The following is a 27,241-nucleotide window of genomic DNA, read 5'->3' on the forward strand; positions in this document are numbered from 1 at the left end:
TAATACTTAATTATACTCACATTATTATTATTTACCATGTATTACTACTTTCCTTTTATTTCACAATTTTCATTAATTTATTTGATTCAGTATTTCCAATTTCAGATTCTTTCAAAAAGCACAAAACAAGCAAATTATCCCTGAATATACGAAACTGCCATGTGTCCAACTCTTGCAAACTAAAATCAAAGAGCCACATTTTGAAAAAAAATCCCATGATCCTTTGCACAAAGCATTATGGGTATTTCTATTTACGCCATACCAGCAGTTTTACGCCCGTAAGAACCGTCAGGACTACAAATTTACGTTTCCTGCTCCCTTACGCTTGGATCTAGACACGTAACTACCACTTACGCCTGGTTTACGCCTTATTTCAAGGCGTAATACGCCTTATAATTTCGTACGGGTGTGTACAAAAATCCATCATTTGACGCTGGATATAATATTTCAAACTGGATTTTCATAATTCTTGATCAAATTTGATCTTCATGGGTGGAAAGACTTTCAATTGTTCAAATTTAATTATTTTTTTACATTTCTTTATTTGGATTAAGCAATTCTTTGTAAAAATATCAAAAAGGCTTCCATTTGTAATTTTGAGGTATGATAATGTAACTATGAAGTTGTATTTGGATATACAGTTTTTGACCCTGTTTTCAGTTATTCTTGTATCATAATCAGGCTTACTCCAGGACCAGTCTTGCAATTTCTACAAAATTGTAATTTAAATGACGGTACACTTATTTATGTGAGGAATCAATTAAGAACAAGTTTTTTTTTCATTTTATTTCAATTAAAAAACACTCTTCATCCAATTTTTTTGATTTGGGCATAACAAATTTGTTACTAGAATATCTTTTACCTGTGATGTATCTATAATTATCATATTTGTTAGATTAGGCTGTCATTACATGATCATATTGGTCTCAGGGATTGATAAATAATTTGTCATATCATATCAGAAACTTTGCTGTTTATATCTAATTTGTTATTTGATGATACAATTTCCTATGCATTTTTGATAGATTTGAGTTTGGATTTTGGAATTATTCATTATGAACATAGAGAGTTCACTATAATTTGGTTTTACTGTATCTGATTCATTGATAGATATATAAAATTGCAATATTTTTTATTAGGTGGCATCACCTATAGTAAGAATTTAACAGGAAGATCATGTTTTTTGACACATCAAACACTTAGTGAAGATCTCTAATATATATATATGTCCCTCGATAGTAGTTTATATTAACAATAAACGATTTAAACTGTTCAATTGTATATTTACTTTTATTTTGCCATAGATAGTTTGTGCAGATTTCATTTCGAACTGCCTAATAATATTTATATTACAAGTTACATTAATAATACATTATTTTCACAATAAGAAATGACCAACATATTTATATACCAAACCCTAACTGGTACTCTAAAGAGTTTACCAATGCTTGAGTTGAGTTTTGTAGATTTCGGGTTGTTATCTCTTGGACACATTCCACATTTCCATTCTTTATTCTAATAATACGTACCAGTATACAAATAATTTAATATCCTATTATATGTTTTTTTGTCTTGTGTTGAGGGAGCCTAAGCATTGGCATTTATATCGTTTCCATAAAAGATTATTGCATTATTTTATGCATTTTTTATAATATCAAAATAACACATAGGCAAGACGTAGGTATATATTATTCATTTACATGTCAATCAAAAAGTTTAAACATTATTACATAAGTCAGTTTTCAAAACATGAAAAACATATGTTTTTGAACATAAATATCTTTATTTTGTGTTACTCAAAACATACGTTAACGGCCTGTTTTCAAACATACGTTAACCAGATGTTACTCAAAACATGCGTTTACCAGGTGTTTTTCCAAACATATGTAAACTACATGTTTTCAAACACATGTTTACCAGGTGTTTCTTAAAACATATGGTAAACATATGGTCAAACGTATGTTTCTCATATGTTTTGTAAACATGTGTTTCACATGCGTTCATCAACGCATGTTTACTACATGTTTTTCAAACATATGGGAAACGCATGGTTTCAAACACATGTTTACCACCTGTTACTCAAAACAGATGGTAAACATATGGTGAAACGCATGTTTACCATACGTTTTCAAAAACACCTGGTAAACATGCGTTGCAATTTTGCCTGTGTATGTTATTTTGGTATCTTTCGAATTTGCTTTATTGTTCCCGCTTAATTTTTTTCACGTTGTTTTTTTACTTTGATCTGAAGAAATAATTGTTTGTATTTTGTTTTTCTATTGTTGTATTTTGTTAACCATACTGTTTTGAATGTTCCCTTCGTACCCTTTGCCTAGCTCTTTTTATTCCGAATACATACACATTTTACATAAACATATTACTCTATTTTAAAAACAATTAAGCTGCCGTGTGAACATTATGAAAAAGTCGATCTTGACTAGGAATTGATAAACCATTGTGACCACAAAGTTAACCAAAAACTCAACAACCTTTATTTGAATCGGTAATCTTTTGTGGTTTTTTGTTTGATTTTTTTTCTTGTTTATGAAGTATTCATGTTGTTATCTAATGATTTGTTTTTATTTGCGTTAACATCAAAGTGTGTTGCCCATTAACATTGATATTTTGTTTCAATATGAATACTTATCATTGATTTTTATCAAAAAATTAACTGTCTGTAACAACCTTTTCGTGTCATTCCTTCAGTGTATTGTGAATACATAGCTAACAACATAAACATTTTTCATATAAGATAATTTATTTTCATAATATAAATCACTGTTATCATTTTACAATAATTAACAATAATAACTTTTGTCTTTTCACCATTTAAGTTTTTTCTTTAAATTCATCATCTTGACTAATTTCATATTGTTTCTCAAAGAACTATTTCGTTTCTCTTTAAGTTCATACTGATGATTGATTTCACATTGTTTTTGTAAGTTCGTGTCCTTGCCCATCACCGGCACTACTTATTCTCCATCTGAAATACTGTAACTCGACAGGAATATTTCAATCCATCGTAGGAATGTACACCAGTGGTACATTCCATCTCCAACTGCTTCTATCTCAAAGTCTTTTGACAGCAAAAGGTTTTGCTATTCTTAACACAAGATGTGTTTAGTAAATGTTTATCTCCGGGCAGAGATAAGTTCAAGTTCATCGTGCAAAAACACGTTTAAGCACATTGGTTTTCTTTTTTCTATATCTAATAGCGGCGCAGACGACACTTTCGAAGACATTCTTAACTCCCTCATTTGTAGCAGCAGAACATTTGTTGTAATAGTCCGCATTAATTGATTTCATAAAGTTTTGTCCTTCAGCGTCTGATACATGATCAGTATTATTCTCATCACGCATCTCACTCTGTGTAGCCACTAAAACAATTGGTTTCTTCTTATGGAGTTTTCTGACCATTGGAACCCAAAAGGATTTGACGTTTTCAAATGATTCTTTGTCAACTGCACTGTAGCATACAACAATGACGTCAGCTTCTGTTATTGTTTTGCATCTTGCTGATTGAATTTCGAAGATATTGACGCTGTATTTGTCACCGTAGGCAGACACGGACCCAGTTGTTGTTTCTGCAACCGTAGCAACATATTTGTCTGAGAATTGGCTTCCAGCAAATCTTTTAGCAAGACATGTCTTGCCTACCATTCCATCACCAACAACGGCACAGGAAACAGTGTTTTCGTAGCATACCATTTTGTACAATTTCTGTTTTATACCTTCAAACGTGTAATATGTCAGTAGAAAAGTGTTATGCTAAATGAAAAATCTTTAGCCCTTTTATAGATCCCGAGTCGTTTGCCTGGGTAAATCCATTGTTTATACAGATCTCCTACTAAGTGAAGATTCTATTGTTTAATCATGACAACCCTGTGTGATCAAATTTACCCCCAAGTGTTTCAACCTAGATAACTCTCTCACTGCTTTGGGCTGAAATATGAAACTTTTTATTGTTTTATTTATAGCATTTTTCTCTTACAGTTTTAACAAAAAGGAAACATTTGTTTGTTATCTTCATGTTATTGAATCTTGATTATGATGTTGTCTAGTTTTTCCTTGTTTTGATATTTGAAAGTTTGTTAACTCGATGCAGTTAGACATAGTAAATTGCCAGTTAGCAATATAGTAAGGAAAAGGGAAAAGACAAAACAGAATAATCATATAGTTTGAAAAACATAACAGACGTATTATTGATTAGTAAAACATAATCGGCACCAATTTGACTGCCCTTGGTTCACATTGCGACAATTACTGTCTCTGCAGTGATGCAAAATACAAAATATTTGTAAATCAAAAGCATATACAAAACGGGCCAACAGTAAAGCAAATATTTTTTATTCTAGTTTTTAAGTACATCAAAAGAAGTAATTTTACATGCCACATTCTTTTTTGAATTACGATATGTTGTCGAAAGTTAAATCCCTTGCAAACTAGGAGAAACTTATTACTTCATTTTTCATATAACAGTTTCCTTTCGTAAGATTTTTAATGGTTGTCCTGATGATCTATTGCTTACTATTGAAAACAGTAGATAATTTTCAGTGAATGAGTATTGCAAAGTATCTTTATTGTCAACTGGAATAGTTTCGAGATTAAAATTTGTATTATCAAATGCACGAACAGTCAAGAAGGAAAAGAAATCATAACGATGAACTCTGGACAATTATGCATAAGCAACAAAGAAGCATTTTCTTCAAACAATATATTATTATAAAAATGATGCCTCTTTTACTATAGGTGATACACATTTTTGCTTACACTTCAAACTTCGAGTGGGTATCTATTCATTATTTACTTGCCTTTGTTTTAAATGATTGTATCAGGCACACAGAAAGCTATCAAATGGATTGTTTTGATTTTGAACAAAGAAACATATTCCCCACAGAGATATAACAATAGGTGTAACATGAAGCGACCTGGTGGTAATAATGTCAAAACAAGGAACATATTGCGATATTTACATGTAATGGAACTTGTTTTCCTCTGTATATAAAGCTTTGATACTTTGCTTTTTATAATACAAATTAAGTTTATCTAACTAGCTTGGATGAAAATTGTATGGAAATATTTGGATTAACAAGTGTATTTCTTGAAGTCTTGTGTGCATAATAAAAATGCTACGATGAATGCGGGGAAGTAAATAAAGTTTCATCAAGTTAATGTCGCTATGATTTGGATATAAAATAGCGAAAATGTTTAGAATTATTTACATTAGAATGAAGAAATGCACAGTGCCGCAGTGATACTGTACACACATATTTTTTCCAACTGGATGTTATTCATTGATTTCCACATGACGTTATGACTTTATTAGCATATTCTATATATTTTATGGAAATATATCTAGTGCATTAAAAATTATTAATTTTTAATATTTATTACTAAGTATCTAGATTGTCAAATGTACATTTATTCCTTTGTTCAGAGTAGCTTTTATTTTCCTTTTATTGCTGAAAGGTCGACGTTTATGATATCTCGAATTAAGTGTATGTGAACAGTGTACCTTAATAGAAATAGTCGTTTGTACACATTAGGATTTGGGATTCAATAGTGGAAACGACTCGTAATCAGAAAAAGCAAGAATTCATAACTGGATATCATCTGTTATTTGCTATTAAAAAAAAACCAATCAACTCTGTCATTGGACAAAAATATCACGTTGATTTAAAGGTGTTGCAAATGAAATCTAATACCGAATATATATGTTCTCACATCAAATGCAAAAAATAAATATTATATAATTTTTCTTGTTTTGCTGTTCAATATGTTTGTACTAGTTTGTTAATTTTATCCTTGATAAATGTCTATTTCAAATTTCCTACTACCTAAATATAGGGAAAACGGCAGTATTACATTTTCCCAGGATGAGGTTGGCCTTTTGTGTACCCAAGGCAGGTGAAGGAAGTCATATTAGGAGCGCTGTGACTGGATGTAATGGTACAATATATGTTTTTTTAGCTATGAATAGCTGCAGTGTGTATATTTGCAATCTAAATTTTGAAACCTATTGAAATATTTTCTAGAGAATTATTCGAAAAGACTTTCAAAATTTCATAAATTTGTCGTAAACTGACGGTGGGCATGGATAACACAAACAAGCTCTGTTGTAAGTTGGTCATGATACTATTTTGCTTTAATTCTTAAAACATAAAAATACAGTACTAAGACCACGTATAACTGTTTTATCCAGGTTTTTATCATGAAAAGTGGTAAATTTAGAAAATGTTAATATTGCCGCCTATGGCAGAATAAATAGTACCGTTTTCCTTTTAACAATGGTAATATACCATTGTTCAAAATTTATTAATCGATTTAACGGAAACAAATCCGGGTACCAAGTGCATTGTGCAAAGATGACAGTATAATAAATTGCATCATTAAATAAGTTCTTATGTCTATCGAACACTCTCTGGAGCTCTTTGGACATTTTTTGGTTATTGTCCCATGAGTCCTGGTTGTTTTAGTGATAATTAATTGCTAATGAGGCTTAGAATAAAGAACTTTTGGATTAAAGTTTAAATTTCGAAAGGTTGTATATTTTGACTGAATTTGTAAGTTGCTATCTAATGGACGTTTGTCCTATTTAATCTTTCCCTTTTATTCTTTTAATAAAATTCATACAGTTTAATCTACAAATATATACAATCGGGCCGTTTCTTTATTTCTTTAAAATGATTAATAATTTTGTTATACATGCTCATTTGTGTTTAGCTACCTAGATGTTACGAGTATACGTTATTTAAAGTGACAGAGAAATGTAGCAGCAGTAGTTTACTGATGTTGAGATCCAGTAAATCCATTTTGAATACACAAAAAAAGACATAAACAAAACTTAAGGGAAATTACATAAGACAAGTGCGTTCAGATGGATTAGTTCTGTAATGCAGGACTACTCTGAAATGTGAATCAGGACTCAGTTAGAAACAATTCATAAAATAGAAAAGAATATGTCTAGCTATTTTAAAGATCACAGTATAATACTGCTTTTGAATTCAATACCGACAAAACATGTTCCTAGTTAGATGCAAAACATAGCAAATGATGACAACTTATATGATTTCTTGAAACGGATTGTAAAATCCTTTAAAAGTGATATGAACTCATTTCGTCTACATTTTGCTGAGGTTTACTCTATAAAGTATCCAAAAATTAAGTTACTGAAAATCAGATAACCTAAGTTGAAGTTCCTTTTTTATGATTAAACTTATATTAAGAGTAACATATATGAAGAAGTTTAGCATCATATCATGACCTTCTTCATTTAACAAACTTAATCGATGAAAAAAAGATATCTTTTCCATGTTATCTTTCTATATTAAGTAGCAATAAAGTCAGTATCTATACTGCAAATTTTATTGTTTCATTTAAAATAAACTTAAATGGCGTATGTTTCCTAAAAACGTTTTAAATGGCAATGATAGAGGGCTACTGCTACTTTAAAAAAGAGAGGACATTGCTAACGAAAGATATTTTTTTATTTTTCGAAGCTGTTATCCGGTAAATTTTCTTGCATTATATATTATGACCTCCTATCGTATACAACATGTACCATACGTGAAGAATGAGCTAAGTATATATGAAAGCCTTAAAGTGTTTATGTTGATAAATCTTTGGTTGTCTGAGTGTCATTTCTAAACTGCCGGTGTTTTCTTTCTAAACTCAAGTATGTTCTTTTTATTGCTAGCTTATTTTTTGTTTCTTTCTTTCTTTTTTCTTTCTTATTTCTTTGAAGATTAAAGGTGAAAACCATATTGAAAGGTTGAGATATGACTATGAACATCTTGTCAATACTAGAACTAGCACTTGTATTGTCTACAGTTTAATTATATAATACTAAAAGTAAACAAAAATGTCGACTATACACAGAAAACAATGAAATAAATCAAACGATATCAATTTACACACCACAAGCAGTGAAACGGTCATATAGGTAGAACTCCAGGGGTCTTTTATGATCATATACATGTTAATTTATAAACAATAGAATTTTCACTTTGCAGGAGATATTTTTCAAACAATAAAAGAAACAGAGCGATTAACCTAAATTTAGATACTCAACGTTATGATTTCAGTTTTGCAAAACATAGAATTTTTTTTTTCGTTGTGCCATATACATATCAGTCGAAATTAATGTTTAATGGCTTCTGAAGCGGTTTTGTCCACAACAATTCAACATGATTTTAATAGACCCATTCACTTTTATTTGACCTGATAAATGTAAGATAAGATGACAGCATACTTATGTCTATGTCATTAGAGTATCATCAGGTGAGCACAGACAGACGAAGGACTGGTATAAGTCGGATAAATATAACCTGAGATCATCTCCATTATTTGATGTATTTTTTTTCAATTTAGTGTCTTGTTTTCTGTGTATTCTTTAGTTAAGTGTTTTTTCATTGTTGTATTAAAATCACAAAAAAAAAATTCCGAGGAAAATTCAAAACGGACAATCTTAAATCAAATAGTATAATTAAAAGATAAAACATATGAAACGAATGGATAACAACTGTAATATTCCTGACTTGGTACACACATTTTTGTATGTAGAAAATTGTGGATTGAACCTGGTTTTATAGCTTGCTAAACCTCTCACTTTTATAACAGTCGCATCAAATAATGAGAGTTTAATACACCTTCTGTATCTTCTTCATCTGTATTTTTTCTGATATATAAACATTTGACGTGTGCTGGATGTGAACTGAGTAATTTATTCACACATTAAAACAACTAGTGGATCTCGTCTTTAATAACAGAGAACACCTAAGCTAACCATAACCTGAATTGTTTTTGTTTTATTATATTGGGTTTTGAATATTGCATGTTTTTCGTGTTTTTTGTTATGCCCTCCGATCGTTTTGAAGTAGTTGTATCCCATTATACGTTTTTAATTGCTTTTGGATAAAAACAAAAACAAAAAACAAAGATTTTCCCATTAACATTGATGTTTTGTTTCAATATGAAAACATTTCAATGATTTTCGTCCAAAATGTTACTGACTGTAATAACCTTTACATGTCATCCCTTTCAATGTATTATGAGTATATAGCAAACAAAATAAATATTTTTCATATAAGATTTATTTTCATAATATAAATCACTGTTATCATTTCACAATAATTAACAAAAATAATTTGTGTCTTTTCACCACTTCAGTTTTTTCTTCAAATTCATCATCATGACTAATTTGATATTGTTTTTCAATGAATTAAGTTCAAATTGATTTCATATTGTTTTTGTAAGTTCGTGTCCTTGCCAATCACCGGCACTACTTTTTCTCCATCTCCATCTCAATTACTGTAATTCGACAGCAGCATTTCAATCGATCGTAGGAATGTACACCAGTGGTACATTGCATCTCCAACTCCTTCTATCTCAAAGTCTTTTGATAGCAAAAGGGTTTGTTATTCTTAGCACAAGATGTGTTTAGTAAATGTTTATCTCCGGGCAGAGATAAGTTCAGGTTCATCGTGCAAAAACACGTTTAAGCACATTGGTTTTCTTTTTCCTATATCTAATTGCGGCGCAGACGACACTTTCGAAGACATTCTTTACTCCTTCATTTGTAACAGCAGAACATTTGTTGTAATAATCAGCATTAATTGATTTCATAAAGTTTTGTCCTTCAGCGTCTGATACATGATCAGTATTATTCTCATCACGCATGTCACTATGTGTAGCGACTAAAACAATTGGTTTCTTCTTATGGAGCTTTCTGACCATTGGAATCCAAAAGGATTTGACGTTTTCAAATGATTCTTTGTCAACTGCACTGTAGCATACAACAATGACGTCAGCTTCTGTTATTGTTTTGCATCTTGCTGATTGATCTTCATAGATATTGACGCTGTATTTGTCACCGTAAGCAGATACAGAACCAGTGGATGTTTCTGCAACCGTAGCAACATATGTGTCTGAGAATTGGCTTCCAGCAAATCTTTTAGCAAGGCATGTCTTGCCTACCATTCCTTCACCAACAACGGCACAGGAAACAGTGTTTTCGTAGCATACCATTTTGTACAATTTCTGATTAAAATCTTGAAACGTGTTCTTAGTCAGTAAAAAAGTGTTATGCCAAATGTAAAATCTTCAGTCCTTTTATAGATCCCGAGTTGCTTGCCTGGATAAATCCATTGTTCATAAAGATCTCCTACTAAGTGAAGATTCTATTGTTTATAAATGACAACCTTGTGTGATCAAATTCACCCCCAAGTGTTTCAACCTAGATTACTCTCTCACTGCTTGGGGCTGAAATATGAAACTTTTTATTGTTTTATTTTTAGCACTTTTTTATTGCAATTTTAGCTAAAAGGAAACAATTCTTTTTTAAACTCTTGATATTGAACATTATGATTTTGTTTCGTTTTATTTGTTTTGATATTTGATAGCTCGTAAATTCGATGCAGAAAAATAACATAGTACATTATGCAATATATTACGGGAAAATGGTGGTACTTTTAAAAAAGTACATTGTTGACGACAAATATATACTTTTTTTTTGCCATGATCTCATATATTTTCCTACATTGGTGACTTATGATTACCGAAATATGGTGTGCAACACGACATGTGGAAAACATGCAGCAGGAACTCGTTTACCTTAGAATTATGATAATTTTATAAATCTTTAGGGTTACCTGACAGTTTGCTTAACTGTCGCTATCTTTTTTTTATCTTTCTAAAACCATGAGTAAAAACATAAGGTTTTTATTGCTCACTTGCTATTTCCTAAATCTATTGTTAGTGTTGTTCTATTGATAACTTAATACTGTTAACATAGATAATATTTTTTTAGAATTTACTATGAATATAATAATGAGGACTTTTCTTGATTCTTGAATCTGTTTTTTTCATTGTGTTTGTTTTTCTGATAACTTATATTAAACGTATTGTACAACATGGTTTAATGGTCACTTCCGCACAACTAACAATGAAATTAATAAGACAATATAAATTTGCACACCAGCAGCGGTGATATGGTACAAAGGTGCAACTCCAGGGGGCTAATATAATCACATACATGCAAATTTATAAACAGTAGAATGTCACTTTGCAGGAGATATTTTTCAAACAATAGAAGCAATAGAGCGATCCACCTATGTTCTGTAAAAGTTATCCAGCTGAAAATTTCTCACAACATATTTGTTGTTCTAACGCTTTTTTATGTAACAATTTTATTTTCTTTGTAATTTTGATACAGAACATTATGATTTCAGTTTCCAAAATATCGAATTTTCTATATCTGAGTGGCATAAAACCTAAAATTGGTCGCTTATATAGAGATTTTGTCTTCAACAGAGACTTTATGATTTGGAATAGGCATCTTTACTAATATTTGAAGTATTCCATTAACGATAGAAGTATCCAAACAACCAGGTTGGCACAGAAAGATGAATGACTGATATAAGTAAGATAGGCATAACTCGAAATGATCCATGTTTTGGTGCAGTTTGTGTTGCTCAGTCTTTTTTTTTCTAAGTAATTCTTTGATGACTTGTTTGCCTTTGTGTCGTTAATTGTTTTTAACCATGACAATGTCAGCCTCTTAAGTGTTAAATATCCGCCTCGCATCTTCTATCTCTTTTTGGTTATGTCTAATACATGAACATTTGTCATATGTGTTGAAACAAATTGGAAGATTTTATGTGTTGAAAATGTACAGAACAAATAAATTGAACGTTATAAAACGAGTGGACACTGACCGGGAATTGCTTAACTAGTTGGAACACAAACATTTAAAGAATTTTTTTCCGCAACCTTTATTTTACTTTGTGATTTTTTATGTTCTTTATTTTGTTTTTTCATCTTTTTGTATGAGTGTTCATTGTGTTGTACCCAGTAACATTATTGCTTTGTTTCAATCGGTATACTTTCCATCGATTTGTATCAAAAGCTGACTGACTGTAAGAACGGTTACACTTCATCCCTTCAGTTTATCATAAGTAAATGGTTAACAAAACAAATCATTTTCATGTAAGATAATTTATTCAAACAACATAAATTAAAGTAATACAATAATATACAAGTATTGTTTGTGTTTTTTCACCATATAGTTTTTTCTCTTTAAGTTCATCATCGTAATTAATTTCACATTGTTTTTGTACGTTTCTTGTCCTTGAACATCACCGGCACTACTTCAACTCCGTCTCAATCACTGTTATTCGACAGCAGTATTTTAATCCGTCTTTGGAATGTACACCAGTGGTACATTCCATCTCTAACTCCTTCTATCTTAAAGTCTTTTGACAGCAAGAATTTTGCTATTTTGACACATTTCAAAATGTGTAAAGTATAGGTTTATCTCCGGGCAGAGATAAGTTCAAGTTCATCGTGCGAAAACACGTTTAAGCACATTGGTTTTCTTTTTTCTATATCTAATAGCGGCGCAGACGACACTTTCGAAGACATTCTTCACTCCCTCATTTGTAGCTGCAGAACATTTGTTGTAATAGTCAGCGTTAATTGATTTCATAAAGTTTTGTCCTTCAGCATCTGATACATGATCGGTATTATTCTCATCCCGCATGTCACTATGTGTAGCGACTAAAACAATTGGTTTCTTCTTATGGAGCTTTCTGACCATTGTAATCCAAAAGGATTTGACGTTTTCAAATGATTCTTTGTCAACGGCACTGTAGCATACGACAATGACGTCAGCTTCTGTTATTGTTTTGCATCTTGCTGATTGATCTTCATAGATATTGACGCTGTATTTGTCACCGTAAGCAGATACATAACCAGTGGATGTTTCTGCAACTGTAGCAACATATTTGTCTGAGAATTGGCTTCCAGCAAATCTTTTAGCAAGGCATGTCTTGCCTACCATTCCATCACCAACAACGGCACAGGAAACAGTGTTCTCGTAGCAAACCATGTTTTCAATTTCTGTTTAAAATCTTTAAACGTGTAATAAGTCAGTAGAAAAGTGATATGCCAAATGTAAAATCTTCAGCCCTTTTATAGATCCCAAGTCGTTTGCCTGGGTAAATCCATTGTTCATAAAGATATCCTACTAAGTGAAGATTCTATTGTTTATAAATGACAACCCTGTGTGATCAAATTTACCCCCAAGTGTTATAACCTTGATAACTCTTTCACTGCTTGTGGCTGAAATATGAAACCTAGTATTGTTGTATATTTTTAGCAATATATTATTGCAATTGTAGCTAAAAGGAAGCAATTTTTTGTCATTACCCGTTATGATTTTGTCTCGTTTTTTTTAATTTGTTTTGATATTTGATAGTTTGTAAATTCGATGCAGAAAAACAACATAGTACATACATGATATTGGAACAATTGTGGTACTTTAAGAACATAATACATTGTTGACGACAGATATACTCTATTTTTTGTAGCCATGATCCCATATATTTCCTGCATTGGTGACTTATAATTATTTATATATAGTGTGCAATACAACATGCGGAATGTGTGAAGCAGGAACTCGTTTACCTTAGAATTATGATTGTTTTATAAATCTTTAGGTTATCTGAGTTTTTGTTAAACCACCGCTATTTTTTATCTTTCTAAAATCATGTATACAAGCATATGAATTTAACTTCTCACTTGCTTTTTCTTAATTCTATTTCTCGTGTTGTTCTTTGAATTACTTGGGACTGTTGATTATAAATATTTTGAGAACTTCCTATAAATATCTTAATGTGTTTTTTTCTTGTTTCATGAATCTGTCTTTCCGTTGTGAATGTTATTCTGATAATTTAATTAACATATTGTGCAACATGGTTTAACAGAAATAATATGAACTTAGAAGAAAGTTTAAAAAGACAGAATTTCGATTTGTTTGTCAAAATTTGTATTAGTACTTAGATTATCTTCATTGTAAGAATATGATACTAAAAGTAAACAAAATAATTGCTTACACACAATTTACAACGAAATAAATGAAACAATATCAATTTACACAACACAAGCAGTGAAATGGTCATATAAATAGAACTCCAGGGGGCTAATACAAGCACATACATATGAATTTATAGACAATAGAATTGTCACTTAGCAGGAGATATTTGTCAAACAATAGAAGCAATAGAGCAATCAACCTATGTTCAGTAAAGAGCATCCAGTTTAAAATTTCTCACACAATACTTGTCGTCCTAATTAATTTTTTGTAACATTTTATTTTCATTGAAATCTTGATACATCACATTATGATTTCAGTTTCCAAACTTAAAATTTTCTATTTCGAAGTGACATATGGCTATCGGTCAAAATTAAAGTATGGTTGCTTCTAAGGAGGTTTTGTCCACAATAAAGATTTCATGATTTTGAACAGGCAACTTCACTGATTCTGACTTCAAGATAAGATGAAAGTATGCCAACGACAATAGAAGTATCTCTAGAACCATGTTGGTACAGAAAGATGAAGGACTGATATAAGTGGGTAGACTTAACTCGAGATGACCCATTCTTTTGGACGAGTATGTGTTGCTCGGTTTTTTTTCTATGTAATTCTTGGGTGACTTGTTTGCTTTTTTCTCGTTAATTATGTTTAGCCATGACAATTCCAGTTTATTAAGTGTTTAATATCCGCTCCGCATCTTCCATCTCTTTTTGGTTATGTCTAATACATGACAATTTATAATATGTGTTGATAATGTACAAAACAAATATATCGAACGCTATCAAACGATTGGCCATTGACCGGGAATTGCTTTACCAATTGGAGCACAATCATTTTAAACATTTTATCCGCAACCTTTATTTTACTTTGTGATTTTTTATGTTCTTTATTTTATTTTTTCATCTTTTTGTATGAGTGTTCATTGTGTTGTACCCAGTAACATTACTGCTTTGTTTCAATCGGTATACTTTCCATCGATTTGTACCAAAAGCTGACTGACTGTGTAAGAACGGTTACATATCATCCCTTCAGTATATCATAAGTAAATGGTTAACAGAACAAATATTTTTTATGTAATATAATTTATTCTTACAACATAAATTAAAGTTATACAATAATATACAAGTTTTGTTTGTGTCTTTTCACCATATAAGTTTTTGTTCTCTTTAAGTTCATCATCGTTATTAATGTCACATTGTTTTTGTCAGTGTTTGTCCTTGCCCATCACAGGAACTACTTCATCTCCATTTCAATCACAGTAATACGACAGCAGTATTTCGATTCGTCTTTGGAATGTACACCAGTGGTACATTCTATCTCCAACTCCGTCTATCTCAAAGTCTTTTGACAGCAAGTATTTTGCTATTTTGGCACATTTTAAAATGTGTAAAGTATAGGTATATCTCCGGGCAGAGATAAGTTCAAGTTCATCGTGCAAAAACACGTTTAAGCACATTGGTTTTCTTTTTTCTATGTCTAATAGCGGCGCAGACGACACTTTCGAAAACATTCTTTACTCCTTCGTTTGTAGCTGCAGAACATTTGTTGTAATAGTCAGCATTTATTGATTTCATAAAGTTTTGTCCTTCAGCATCTGATACATGATCGGTATTATTCTCATCACGCATGTCACTCTGTGTAGCGACTAAAACAATTGGTTTCTTCTTATGGAGCTTTCTTACCATTGGAATCCAAAACGATTTGACGTTTTCAAATGATTCTTTGTCAACTGCACTGTAGCATACGACAATGACGTCAGCTTCTGTTATTGTTTTGCATCTTGCTGATTGATCTTCATAGATATTGACGCTGTATTTGTCACCGTAGGCAGATACGGACCCAGTTGTTGTTTCTGCAACCGTAGCAACATATTTGTCTGAGAATTGGCTTCCAGCAAATCTTTTAGCAAGACATGTCTTGCCTACTATTCCATCACCAACAATGGCACAGGAAACAGTGTTCTCGTAGCAAACCATGTTTTCAATTTCTGATTTAAATCTTTAAATGTGTAATAAGTCAGTAGAAAAGTGTTATGCCAAATGTAAAATTGTCAGCCTTTTTATAGATCCCGAGTCGTTTGCCTCGGTAAATCCATTGTTCAAAGAGATCTCCTACGAAGTGAAGATTCTTTTGTTTATAAATGACAACCCTGTGTGATCAAATTTACCCCCAAGTGTTTCAACCTTGATAACTCTTTCACTGCTTGTGGCTGAAATATGAAACTTATTATTGTTGTATATTTTTAGCAATATGTTATTGCAATTGTAGCTGAAAGGAAACAATTCTTTGTTATTGAACACTATGATTTTGTCTCATTTTTTTGAATTGTTTTGATATTTGATAGTTCGTAAATTCGATGCAGAAAAACAACATAGTACATACATGATAGAGGGAAAATGGTTGTACTTTTAGAAAATAGTACATTGTTGACCACAGATATACTCTACTTTTGTAGCCATGATCCCATATATTTCCTGCATTGGTGACTTATAAATATTTATATAAAGTGTGCAATACAACATGCGGAATGTGTGAAGCAGGAACTCGTTTACCTTAGAATTATGCTTTTTTTATATAAATCTTAAGGTTATCTGAGTTTTTGTTAAACCATCGCTATTTTTTACCTTTCTAAAACCATGTTTACAAACATATGATTTTGACTGCTCACTTGCTTTTTCCTAATTCTATTTCTCGTGTTGTTTTTTGAATTACTTAGAACTGTTAACATTGATTATAAATTTTGAGAACTTACTATGAATACCTTAATGTGGACTTTTCTTGTTTCTTCAATCTGTATTCCCATTGTGTATTTTATTCTGATACTTATATTTAACAGATTGTACAACATGGTGTAACAGAAATAGTATGTACTTAGCAGAAAGTTCAAAAAGACAGATTTTTTATTTTTTTGTCAATACTTGTACTAGTACTTAAATTGTCTTCATTGTAAGTATATGATACTAGAAGTAAACAAAATTATTATTTACACACAACTAACAACTAAATAAATCAAACGATATCAATTTACACACCACAAGCAGTGAAATGGTCATAAAGGTAGAACTCCAGGGGGCTAATACAATCACATACATATGAACTTATAGACAATAGAATTGTCACTTAGTAGGAGATATTTGTCAAACAATAGAAGCAATAGAGCGATCAACCTATGTTCTGTAGAAGGCATCCAGTAGAAAATGTCTAAAAAAAATTTGTCGTTCTAATTCATTTTTTGTAACATTTTATTTTCATTGAAATTTTGATACATCACATTATGATTTCAGTTTGCAAACTTCAAATTTTCTATTTCGGAGTGACATATGGCTATCGGTCAAAATTAAAGTATGGTTGCTTCTAAGAAGGTTTTGTCCTCAATAAATATTTCATGATTTTGAACAGGCAACATCACTGATTCTAACTTCAAGATAAGATGAAAGTATACCAATGAAGATAGAAGTATCTCTAAAACCATGTTGGTACAGAACGATAAAGGACTTATAAGTGGGATAGACTTAACTCGAGATGACCCATTCTTTTGGAGGAGTATGTGTTGCTCGTTTTTTTCCTATGTAATTCTTTGATGACTTGTTTGCCTTTTTGTCGTTAATTGTTTTTAGAAATGACAATGCCAGTTTCTGAAGTGTTAAATATCCGCTTCGCATCTTCTATCTCTTTTTGGTTATGCCTAATACATGAACATTTGTCATGGGTGTTGAAAAAAATGCAAGATTTGATAATGTACAGAACAAATAAATCGAACGTTATAAAACGAGTGGATATAGACCGGGAATTGCTTAACCATTTGAAACATTTTATCAGCAACCTTTATTTTACTTCGTGATTTTTTATGTACTTTGTTTTCGTTTTTTTCATCTTTTTGAGTTTTCATTGTGTTGTACCCAGTAACTTCGTTGTTTTGTTTCAATCGGCATGTTTTTCTTCGATTTTTATCAAAAACTTACTGACTGTAAGAACGGTAACATGTCATCCCTTCAGTATATCAAAAGTAAAATGGTTAACAAAACAAATCATTTTCATGTAAGATAATTTATTCAAACAACATAAATTAATGTAATACAATAGTATACAAGTATTGTTTGTGTCTTTTCAACATATAAATTTTTTCTCTTTAAGTTCATCATCGTAATTAATTTCACATTGTTTTTGTAAGTTTGTGTCCTTGAACATCACCAGAACCACTTGTTCTCCATCTCAATCACTGAAATTCGACAGGAATATTTCAATCCGTCTTTGGAATGTACACCAGTGGTACATTCCACCTCCAACTACATCTATCTCAAAGTCTTTTTACAACAGGTATTTTGCTATTTTTGACACATTTTAAGATGTGTAAAGTATAGGTTTATCTCCGGGCAGAGATAAGTTCAAGTTCATCGTGCAAATACACGTTTAAGTACATTGGTTTTCTTTTTTCTGTATCTAATAGCGGCACAGACGACACTTTCGAAGACATTCTTTACTCCTTCATTTGTAGCAGCAGAACATTTGTTGTAATAGTCAGCATTAATTGATTTCATAAAGTTTTGTCCTTCAGCGTCTGATACATGGTCAGTATTATTCTCTTCACGCATGTCACTATGTGTAGCGACCAAAACAATTGGTTTCTTCTTATTTATTTTTCTGACCATTGGAATCCAATATGATTTGACGTTTTCAAATGATTCTTTGTCAACTGCGCTGTAGCACACAACAATGACGTCAGATTCTGTTATTGTTTTGGATCTAGCTGATTGATCTTCATAGCTGATGACGCTGTACTTGTCACCATAAGCAGACACAGATCCAGTTGATGTTTCTGCAACTGTAGCAACATATTGTTCAGCGAACTGGCTTCCAGCAAATCTTTTAGTAAGGCATGTTTTGCCTACCATTCCATCACCAACAACGGCACAGGAAACAGTGTTCTCGTTACAAACCATTTTCGTAGTTTTTTTAAGTCTTTAAATGTGTTACGAGTATTTAAAGTAGATATTCGTTATGAGAGAAAGTTACAATTTCTGTCCCTTTTATAGATCGTTTGTTTTTCGGTCGGATTCGCCCATTGTTCTTCAAATCTCCTGCAAAGAAACAATGCTTTTGTTTTTTCTTGCACACTGGTGGTATCAAGTTTACCCCCTGGAGTCACTACGTATATGTCCAAATCACTCTATGTGGTAGGAAAAGGAAAGTATTTTGAAAATTTGTTAATGTTTACTTTTCGATAGTCGAGTTTTCCACAGACATAACAGTAATACAATACGGCGTTGGAGGAGAACAACATTTTGTTTATACAGTTTTGTCTTTTTGAATTTCGTATGAATTGTTGTTTTGAAATAGAACAACTCACATGAATATCATGCTGTCTTGATTTTTGCAGTTTGTAATCATGTATGATAAAGTTATACCCTTAAAGTAAACTTTCTGTGTAATTCCTCCTTTCCCTTTCAATACTTTCTACCTTGCTTGCACGGCAGCATTTTTATGAAACCATTAAGTCTTGTGAATGTTGTTGTCTTCTTTACCCTACTTGTTTATATAATTTTCGATGATTGTATAATTTTATCTGTCTTTTTCAAATTAGTAAAGGTTAATGTTTTTTTACTCATTTTTAACAAACACGCCTTTCCGTGCAGACAGTGTATGTTGTTGAACATATGAAGGAATTCATATCTGATAAAAGAAGAAGTCTGAAATAAGTTCAAATATGCTTGCATATTAAGCACAATGATGTTCATACGATTAAATATTCGTTTGTGTCAAACAAACGGGTACAATATTTAATGCTAATGAATGCCATTTAGTTTTGCAAATTTCACTTCATTTTCTGCATAAATGTGTTTTCAGTTAACATAGAAAACCTCTATATAAGGTAGAAGATAATGCAAACTCAGATATAATTTACATGTTATATGGTATATATTTGTGTAAATAGAATGCACGTTTTTTTGTGGATTCTCATTATATGACAGTCCACTGTCTGAACTTTAAGGGAATTTCTACTGATACTATATGTCGAAGATAGTCCAAATGGGGTTATTGAATTGTTTTACCATCAAAATATATCGCATTTCTCGTTTCCTTTTTTTACAATTAGATATAAACAGACCAACAGAGAGTTTCGTAGCTGAAAACAAAAGGTGTATTCGCTTGATTAGAAAACAATGCGTATACCTACTGATTGACTCAAGGTGGTAAATATCTCGCTGGTAATGCTGGTAGGGGTTGTAATATTATCTAGTGTTTCATTTTTGAAAACTACAGGGGGTTAATGTACATATATACTGTATTTGTTTGTGCTCTATCATTTTTATTCTGTAAATGGACTAGCGATGATTCTTTGTGGATATTCAGTGCAATATTCAGTGTTTTGCTAAATTATAGTTTTGGTTTTAGTATACTTTGGAATAATACAAGTGGAACTATTTGGTGTTTTCTTAAATCCAACAGTATTCATGGATTATAATAGATTTATCAATATCATATAATTTTTTTTAAAACTAGTGATGGTTTTGTGTTCATACAATCGTAATTAGATTCAGGTGGATGTAAAAGAAGTTTGATGAGCAAGTGTTGATGACTTTTATGTATTCTACCAAACAAATATCATTGGATTATACCAAAAACATATCAATGGATTACATTTCAAACATTGCATAATGCATTGCAGTTGAAAACTGTTTGGTTATTCTATTTGACTCTTTGGTCTCCCTAATGTTATCTACTGTAACAATATTTCCTAAAGTTTGTATATACTTTTATAAGAAGTATATAACTATGGTAATAAATATATTGAAAACATGTTCCTCTATTTCAGACTTAATTTTTAAATTGTTCTTTCTTTTGCAAATGATTTATTAATAATGTTAAAAATACTTTACTAAACATCGGTTTCCATCTTATTAATAAGATTGATTGCACACTTTCATGCATACTGCAATTGATTTGTTAGATAAGAGGCATCGGTGTTGTGTTTTTTTTCTGGTGGTGATGCAAGCTATGGTTAGACTCAGGGTGTCTTTTTGAGAGAAGTAATTATTTGCAAAGGCGACAATAGTAGCATTTTGTGTCCGTGTTTTCATGGTTAGAAGAAATCGGTCGACAAAAAGACATATTCTGAGTTTTCAACACCTTTGGTTTTGAATACATTTGAATAAGCATAAGGTGCCACTGCTATTTTTACGTAACATTGCCTTTTTATGATATTGTGAGACTCCGGGTGGTTTTCTGTATAAACGAAAATAAGAAAACGAAATTTCGAAATGCAAAATAAAAATTAAGGTCAAAAGCAAACAATTTGCAAGGTAAGGTCACATTAACAGTTGAACATTGAAGAATAGTAGTATATTGATTTTTAAATGTCATATTCCTTTGCTGGGGACATTTAACTTAAGTATTTAAATTATTATGAGAAAAGATTTTAAACTTTTTAATTAGACAGATTTCGCTAAAAGACTCTTTGTTGAATTCGTAAAATTAAGTAAATTTTCACTAAATAAAATACAATACCGTCAAATTGACATACCCCATACCAAGTATAAACAGTAATATTGTAAATGGCCTTGTCCTTATTGTGCTACATAAATCCGATATTGTTGTCAGAACTTTATATTCGAAATAGTTGCAAAATATTATTTTAATGTAATTCAGACAAGTTAGTACAAGGTATTAATCGTATTTGGTCTTGGATTGCAAATATATCGTTAGGAAAACCTGAAAAATATTACTGTGACTATTTAGGGCTCTTGCTTTGATATCACATCGTATGTTAATACGGATTATATATATTCCAGGAAATGATAATATAGCACCTATTCGTGGTCTTGATCTTGATCTACCTATTTAGTCGACTCTATGATCAGTTGTAAAGACTTTAACTTTTATTCATATAAAAAGTTAGCGAATATGTCATTTACAAAGAACTAAATTTTTTTTATTTTTTTTGTTGTTGGAAAAGGGAGCTTTTTATCGCGATTCTTTGAAAACCGAAAGGTAAATCAAAGATGGAACAAGAAGTCATAATTTCAGAAAAAAAACCTGAACTATACATAAGATTATAATAAAGGACATAAAAATAATTACAAGCAATTCTTTTATATGTTATAATGTTTATTATAGCATATTGTAGAGTTACTAACATGATATATAAAATAACCCTCTTAAATTGAATAACTTTTAAATTATAAATTGGTAAATAATCAAGAAACTAAAGTTCCATCTTCCTCACTTGACCTTAGATGCTATTATTTGAAGTCCATTTTTTGTCATACAGCTCTTCCTCCTACATCATTTGGTTTAAAAGCATTCGGCTTTGAGCGTTCCTGGTGAAGTTTATTAAAAGAAGCTCCTTAGACATAAAAAGTAAAATCACAAAAATACTGAGCTCAAAGGAAAATTCAAAAGTCTCTAATCAAATGGCAAAATAAAATGATAAAACACATCAAACGATAATAATTCATTTCATAAGTGCTTTTTGTTTTATCTTTATTGAACGTTCTTCTGTGAGATTTTTTTTATATTAATATTAATGGGTTGCAATGATATTTTGATACTTGTCTATTGATTTTGGTTTCGTGTGGATGTTAACTCATTTAGAATACGAAAGACATCACTTACATGGACATCATCTTCCATTCCGTCCATGATTTTATACTTTGTTTTGAAACCCCAGATTGTTGGAAAACTGATAAGACAATCTGTGTAGTGTTATAAAGATCTACTGGTATTGTGCCAATAATGCGTTAGTTTAAATTTGTAAGCAAGAAATTTAAAAGGGAAAACTTTCTGTTTGAACTGTTTGATTATATAATAGATTTGATAATAGTTTGATAGATAACAACCTTTCAATAACCATAGCCTTGATTGCGAGTGTCTGTGACATATCCTCGACATGAATCAAAATATTGCAGTCGGTGCAGTGTACCCGCTAGATAATTCCACTAAAGTGGGGTAGAAAGTAAATATGTTCTTAAAACTACAACGTGTTGGCATTTTTAAACGTAATTTCCACTAAATTGCCTGCACATAATGACCTCATAAAACAGATGGTCTAGGAATTAAATATAATTACATGTATTATATTTTATTATTAACCTGAACAATACATGAGAATTATACTTCACCATACTCAAAGTTTACTTTGATTTATTTGACAATTTAAAGAGAAAAGCTTACCATAGACTTTATTAGCCTTTAAGTGTTAAGTGTTACTTTTATAAACGAAGAACATGCGCACTCTCTATTTTTCTCTTTCTCTCGAAAAATAGGTTGATAACCCTCTTAATTTATACAAGCTATTTGCCAAATGTTTGTCTTTTGGTGCGATCACTTGGAAATGAAACCTGAATATACGTGACATTTTTGCAACGATCTTGTATGTAAAATTCTATTGATATATAAAGATAGTATATGACATTGTCCTTGAAAAGGGATACAGCGAAACGACAAAATACTTTTCGTAAAATTCGTATCCCTCAATTATTTGTTGATATTTGCTTAATATCATGATGTTGTCAATGGTAATTTTTCTGAGCGTTTCGTTTATGCTGAGATTCCTTTATTGTTTTGGCAGTTTACTTTTAAATCTTCGTGGTTTTATTGCTACGTCTGTTTTCATTGTTACCAGCTTAATTTTGGATTCTGAATACTCATTGGCCGTAAACAATGAACGCGAATCTTGAAAAGTCAAATTTTAAAGTTGTAGATCCTATATTCAAGCATTTTAATAACAATAATCAAACTCGGCAAAGTTAAACTCTTTCGATGTAAAAAAAAAAAGCAAAAAATATTTTGAAATTGTAACAAGTAAATTCAGTTCATGAAATGTGCGTTTCTGAGAATGTCAAAATATAGACATTGTTATCTAACTGTAAAGTATAACTTTAATAATGTTGTTTTTTCTTAAACGCGTTTGGACTTCGATTTAATATACATAATATATAAAGATAGCAAGTCTAGCCAGTAAAACAAAATGAGTATCTAGTACACTTTCAATAAGCAACGAATTGTCTACAAGGTACTTCGTAGGAGATATTTATTACTATATATTTGACATTGGAAATTTATATTAATATTTATACAGCTTATAAATCTAATTCCATTTCTTTGTGTTCAACAAACTGTGTATAAATAACATTTTGCCTACACTCTTTAAATCGCCTGTATCAGCAAATACTAAAGGTTTAAAAGTTGAAATCAGCATGAAGCCATTGTATAGTAGTAAAACTGACCTTGATGTTTAAATGAAAACTTTTATGTAAACAACTTATATAACGTCATGTACTGACCGAGCTTTTGGTCAGTCATGGTAGGATAAATGGCCAGTTTGCACTCAAAGACATAGAAGAAACTTTATATCATCGCAGGAACTAAAAGTAAACGTACTTGATTTAACTTTCTGTTTTTTTTTAGCAATTTATTAATGTGTGCTGGTTTTATTATATATAATGTGTATTCTATGATCTTCAACGACAATCAAACCATGGGAAAGTGGTGTAATATCAGAACATATGAAAAAGACAATCAATTATGGTTGAAAAAATACCGAACTCCAAGTGAAATTTAAAACGGAAATTCCTGTTAAACATGACAAAACCAAAAGCGCAAACACATCAAACGAAAGGAAAACAACTGTCGTATTCCTGACTTAGAACAGGTACTTCCTTACGTGGAAAATACTGGATTAAACCTGGATTTATGGCTAGCTTAACCTTTCAGTTGTATGACAGAACTTTGCATTAAATTTCATTATGTTGACAACGATACGCTATTAACACAAACGGACATAGTAGGCAACAACGGCAAACATTGGGATATCAGCAGTCAAAATGAAAATGTCATTAAGCTTTCATTGTATGCTTTCTTGGTTTTAAAATGTATTGAAGAAATACATAAACTCATCCTTGGTAATTTGTTGGGAGAGGAAACACTATACTTTGTTTAAACACCTCTGAGATAAATAAATCACTTAAACTTAAATCACCAAGGCTAATTATTTTATATACGCCGAATTATTGTTTGGTTTGTTTGTTCTTTCATCATTCATCTCCAGCCATTGCGTTACTTATGCAAGCATCTCCGAAAAAAAACGTTGCCAATAATCAATATGCAATAAAAGCTTACTACCTTCTTTAAGTCTATCTTAGTAATGCCTCCTTTTAAAATAAACGAAATCGTTCATGACAGATCTGGAAAATAACAAGATTGAAAACGAACCTAAATGTTTGAAAGTCAACGTTTTTCGCCTTGTCTATCATTTACCCATGAGTGTATGAAGAAGACTCGAGCGACGCCTTCTTTTAGACTTTATAACTGAAAGTAAAATATCTTCGAATAATTCATCTACTTCTTCTTTGTTATCAGATCTACATTCGATGTACGCATCAAATTTGTGAGATTCCATTATATCAAGTCCTTCTTGTTTAGATACATTGTTATGTTCGTCCCTGGTGTCTTTGTATGTGGCAACTAATACCACTGGCGTTTTCTTGCATAGGTTTCTAATTTCCGGAATCCAGAATGACTTGACATTTTCAAAGGATTCTCTGTCGGATACACTATAACACAAGATAAATACATTGGCTTCTTTGTAGGACTTTGTTCTAACCTCCTTGTAGTCATGCTGAAAAATAAAACAAAATACACCATAAGTAATTTAATCTATTTGTGGGGCTACTGTGCATGCTCTAAGCATTTAAAATGAGCAAGAGCAAAGACCGGTTGGCCGGAAGTCAGAATTATGTGTCCGGGAAGGGTAACATATTTTCCTGCAGACTGTCAACATCGTCCATGAACTAGAACGTTAAAAAGCCGTCTTGGCGTGTCAGTCTCATACAAAGCAGGTTTAATAATTATGCTACATACATATTAACATGTTCTAGTCCTGAATATGCATATAATTTGCAACATGTTGTTAAACAGTCATCCGTCATCATTAGTTGCAAATTTGATTATCGATTGTGATACGCTTTATGATTTGTCATTAATTCGTTTTGCAATAATTTTTTTGTTCATTTGAAAACAAAAGACAGACACCATACATTCATTTGAATATCTTACATATAAGAAGAAAAATATCATTATGTAACAATATTAAACATTCCTTTTAAATATTACTTTCATGCTTAAACTAATATAAAAATTAGGAGATGTGGTTTAATTGTCTATGATACAACTATCCACCAGAGTAAAAATGAAGCGGTAAAAAGCAATTGTAGGTCACCGTAAGCTTATTATAAAATCTATAGCACTTATATAAAATATACTAAGAGGATGTGATATGATTGCCTTTGAGACAACTCTCCACAAGAGACCAAACGATACAGAAATAAACAGCTATAATGGGTCACAGTGTGGACTTCAACAATGAGAAAAGCCTTTACCTCATAGTCAGCTAAAAAAAGGCCCATTTGTCAAAAAAATCGAATAATTTGTTTTAAACACTAACCTGGCCAGATGAAATAAACAACTATAGGGCACAGTATGTGTTTCAACAATGAGCAAAGCCCATACCGCAGAGTCAGATAAAAAGGGCCCATCTTCCAATACAATAAAATGATTTGTTTAAACACTAACCTGGCCAGATGAGTCTACTATTTTGATGATATAATCTGAACCCATCATGTAAGTCGGTACAGTGTATAAATCAGAAACTGTTGCTGTATAGTCGTCTGATGTTTGACTTCCGGCAAATGTTTTACAAATTTGAGTCTTTCCTACCATCCCATCTCCTACAATAGGGCACATAACAGTTTTATCGTTCTCGTGGGTTAGCATGTTGTTTTATAAGTCAGATCGTCAACTGATCATTAAAAATCGCAATCACAGTTTTATACCATAAACTTCAAAATTTTATCCATCTTAAGCACAACCTTTCATAATCGACTAATCCTCCCATAATGAACTTCGACGAAAATTTGATCGCTACTGTGAAATTATTAATCTCCTTCATCAAAAAATGAAATGTCTCCTTTGCTTTTGAATTATTAATTTTAAGCCTGTGAGAATGTAGACAGTTTTAAAAGAGATACTTAATTCCAACACATATCTTATAACATGGAATATATGAATTAAGATATTAACGTAAATTTGTTTAAGATAAAGAAACTAAGTTTTCAACTCCCTCTGGCAGATTTGAGCGTTAGTTAGAGGGGTTTTGCTATATATTTTATGTTGGTCCCTTTTGGTTACAAAGCGCTTTGATTGTTTCAGGTCTTGTACAACCTAGGCGTCCAATATTCGACTTCGAGCCTTCATGATGAAAGTAAATTCTGAAAAGCGCTTTGGACGCATGTCATTTAAAATGTGTTGTTCTTATTTTTAGCTCACTTGTGTCCCAAGGTCCCAATCTGAGCTTATGCCATGACTTGACGT

General features: G+C 31.4%; 6 protein-coding genes across 6 annotated transcripts; all 6 read right to left on the reverse strand.

The window, feature by feature from the left end:
* Positions 1 to 3,159: 3,159 nt before the first annotated feature.
* LOC134710830 (cdc42 homolog) lies at positions 3,160 to 3,708 on the reverse strand. The gene has a single exon (XM_063571227.1). The coding sequence runs from the start codon at positions 3,706 to 3,708 to the stop codon at positions 3,160 to 3,162; it is 549 nt and encodes a 182-aa protein (XP_063427297.1).
* A 5,414-nt stretch (positions 3,709 to 9,122) lies between these two features.
* Positions 9,123 to 10,061, reverse strand: LOC134709484 (cdc42 homolog). The gene has a single exon (XM_063569641.1). The coding sequence runs from the start codon at positions 10,024 to 10,026 to the stop codon at positions 9,478 to 9,480; it is 549 nt and encodes a 182-aa protein (XP_063425711.1). The 5' UTR covers positions 10,027 to 10,061; the 3' UTR covers positions 9,123 to 9,477.
* A 1,993-nt stretch (positions 10,062 to 12,054) lies between these two features.
* LOC134709485 (cdc42 homolog) lies at positions 12,055 to 12,924 on the reverse strand. Its single transcript, XM_063569643.1, has one exon. The coding sequence runs from the start codon at positions 12,884 to 12,886 to the stop codon at positions 12,338 to 12,340; it is 549 nt and encodes a 182-aa protein (XP_063425713.1). The 5' UTR covers positions 12,887 to 12,924; the 3' UTR covers positions 12,055 to 12,337.
* Positions 12,925 to 15,300: 2,376 nt separating this feature from the next.
* On the reverse strand, positions 15,301 to 15,849 carry LOC134710831 (cdc42 homolog). The gene has a single exon (XM_063571228.1). The coding sequence runs from the start codon at positions 15,847 to 15,849 to the stop codon at positions 15,301 to 15,303; it is 549 nt and encodes a 182-aa protein (XP_063427298.1).
* A 2,117-nt stretch (positions 15,850 to 17,966) lies between these two features.
* Positions 17,967 to 18,853, reverse strand: LOC134709486 (cdc42 homolog). Its single transcript, XM_063569644.1, has one exon. The coding sequence runs from the start codon at positions 18,811 to 18,813 to the stop codon at positions 18,265 to 18,267; it is 549 nt and encodes a 182-aa protein (XP_063425714.1). The 5' UTR covers positions 18,814 to 18,853; the 3' UTR covers positions 17,967 to 18,264.
* A 5,505-nt stretch (positions 18,854 to 24,358) lies between these two features.
* On the reverse strand, positions 24,359 to 26,699 carry LOC134709487 (cdc42 homolog). The gene is made up of 2 exons (XM_063569645.1): positions 26,444 to 26,699; positions 24,359 to 25,490 (listed from the first exon to the last, which is right to left on the reverse strand). The coding sequence occupies exons 1-2, from the start codon at positions 26,642 to 26,644 to the stop codon at positions 25,122 to 25,124; spliced, it is 570 nt and encodes a 189-aa protein (XP_063425715.1). The 5' UTR covers positions 26,645 to 26,699; the 3' UTR covers positions 24,359 to 25,121.
* Positions 26,700 to 27,241: the final 542 nt, after the last annotated feature.

Source organism: Mytilus trossulus, chromosome 3 (assembly GCF_036588685.1).
Source record: "Mytilus trossulus isolate FHL-02 chromosome 3, PNRI_Mtr1.1.1.hap1, whole genome shotgun sequence".
Lineage (NCBI taxonomy): Eukaryota > Metazoa > Mollusca > Bivalvia > Mytilida > Mytilidae > Mytilus > Mytilus trossulus.

Bases quoted from the DNA above. Each gene is read 5' to 3' on its own strand.
- LOC134710830 (XM_063571227.1), bottom strand. From the start codon at position 3,708: ATGGTATGCTACGAAAACACTGTTTCCTGTGCCGTTGTTGGTGATGGA.
- LOC134709486 (XM_063569644.1), bottom strand. From the start codon at position 18,813: ATGGTTTGTAACGAGAACACTGTTTCCTGTGCCGTTGTTGGTGATGGA.
- LOC134709487 (XM_063569645.1), bottom strand. From the start codon at position 26,644: ATGCTAACCCACGAGAACGATAAAACTGTTATGTGCCCTATTGTAGGA. The intron at 25,491-26,443 runs GTTAGTGTTTAA...TTTATTTTTCAG, and splicing joins TAGTAGACTCATCTGGCCAG to CATGACTACAAGGAGGTTAG.
- LOC134709484 (XM_063569641.1), bottom strand. From the start codon at position 10,026: ATGGTATGCTACGAAAACACTGTTTCCTGTGCCGTTGTTGGTGAAGGA.
- LOC134709485 (XM_063569643.1), bottom strand. From the start codon at position 12,886: ATGGTTTGCTACGAGAACACTGTTTCCTGTGCCGTTGTTGGTGATGGA.
- LOC134710831 (XM_063571228.1), bottom strand. From the start codon at position 15,849: ATGGTTTGCTACGAGAACACTGTTTCCTGTGCCATTGTTGGTGATGGA.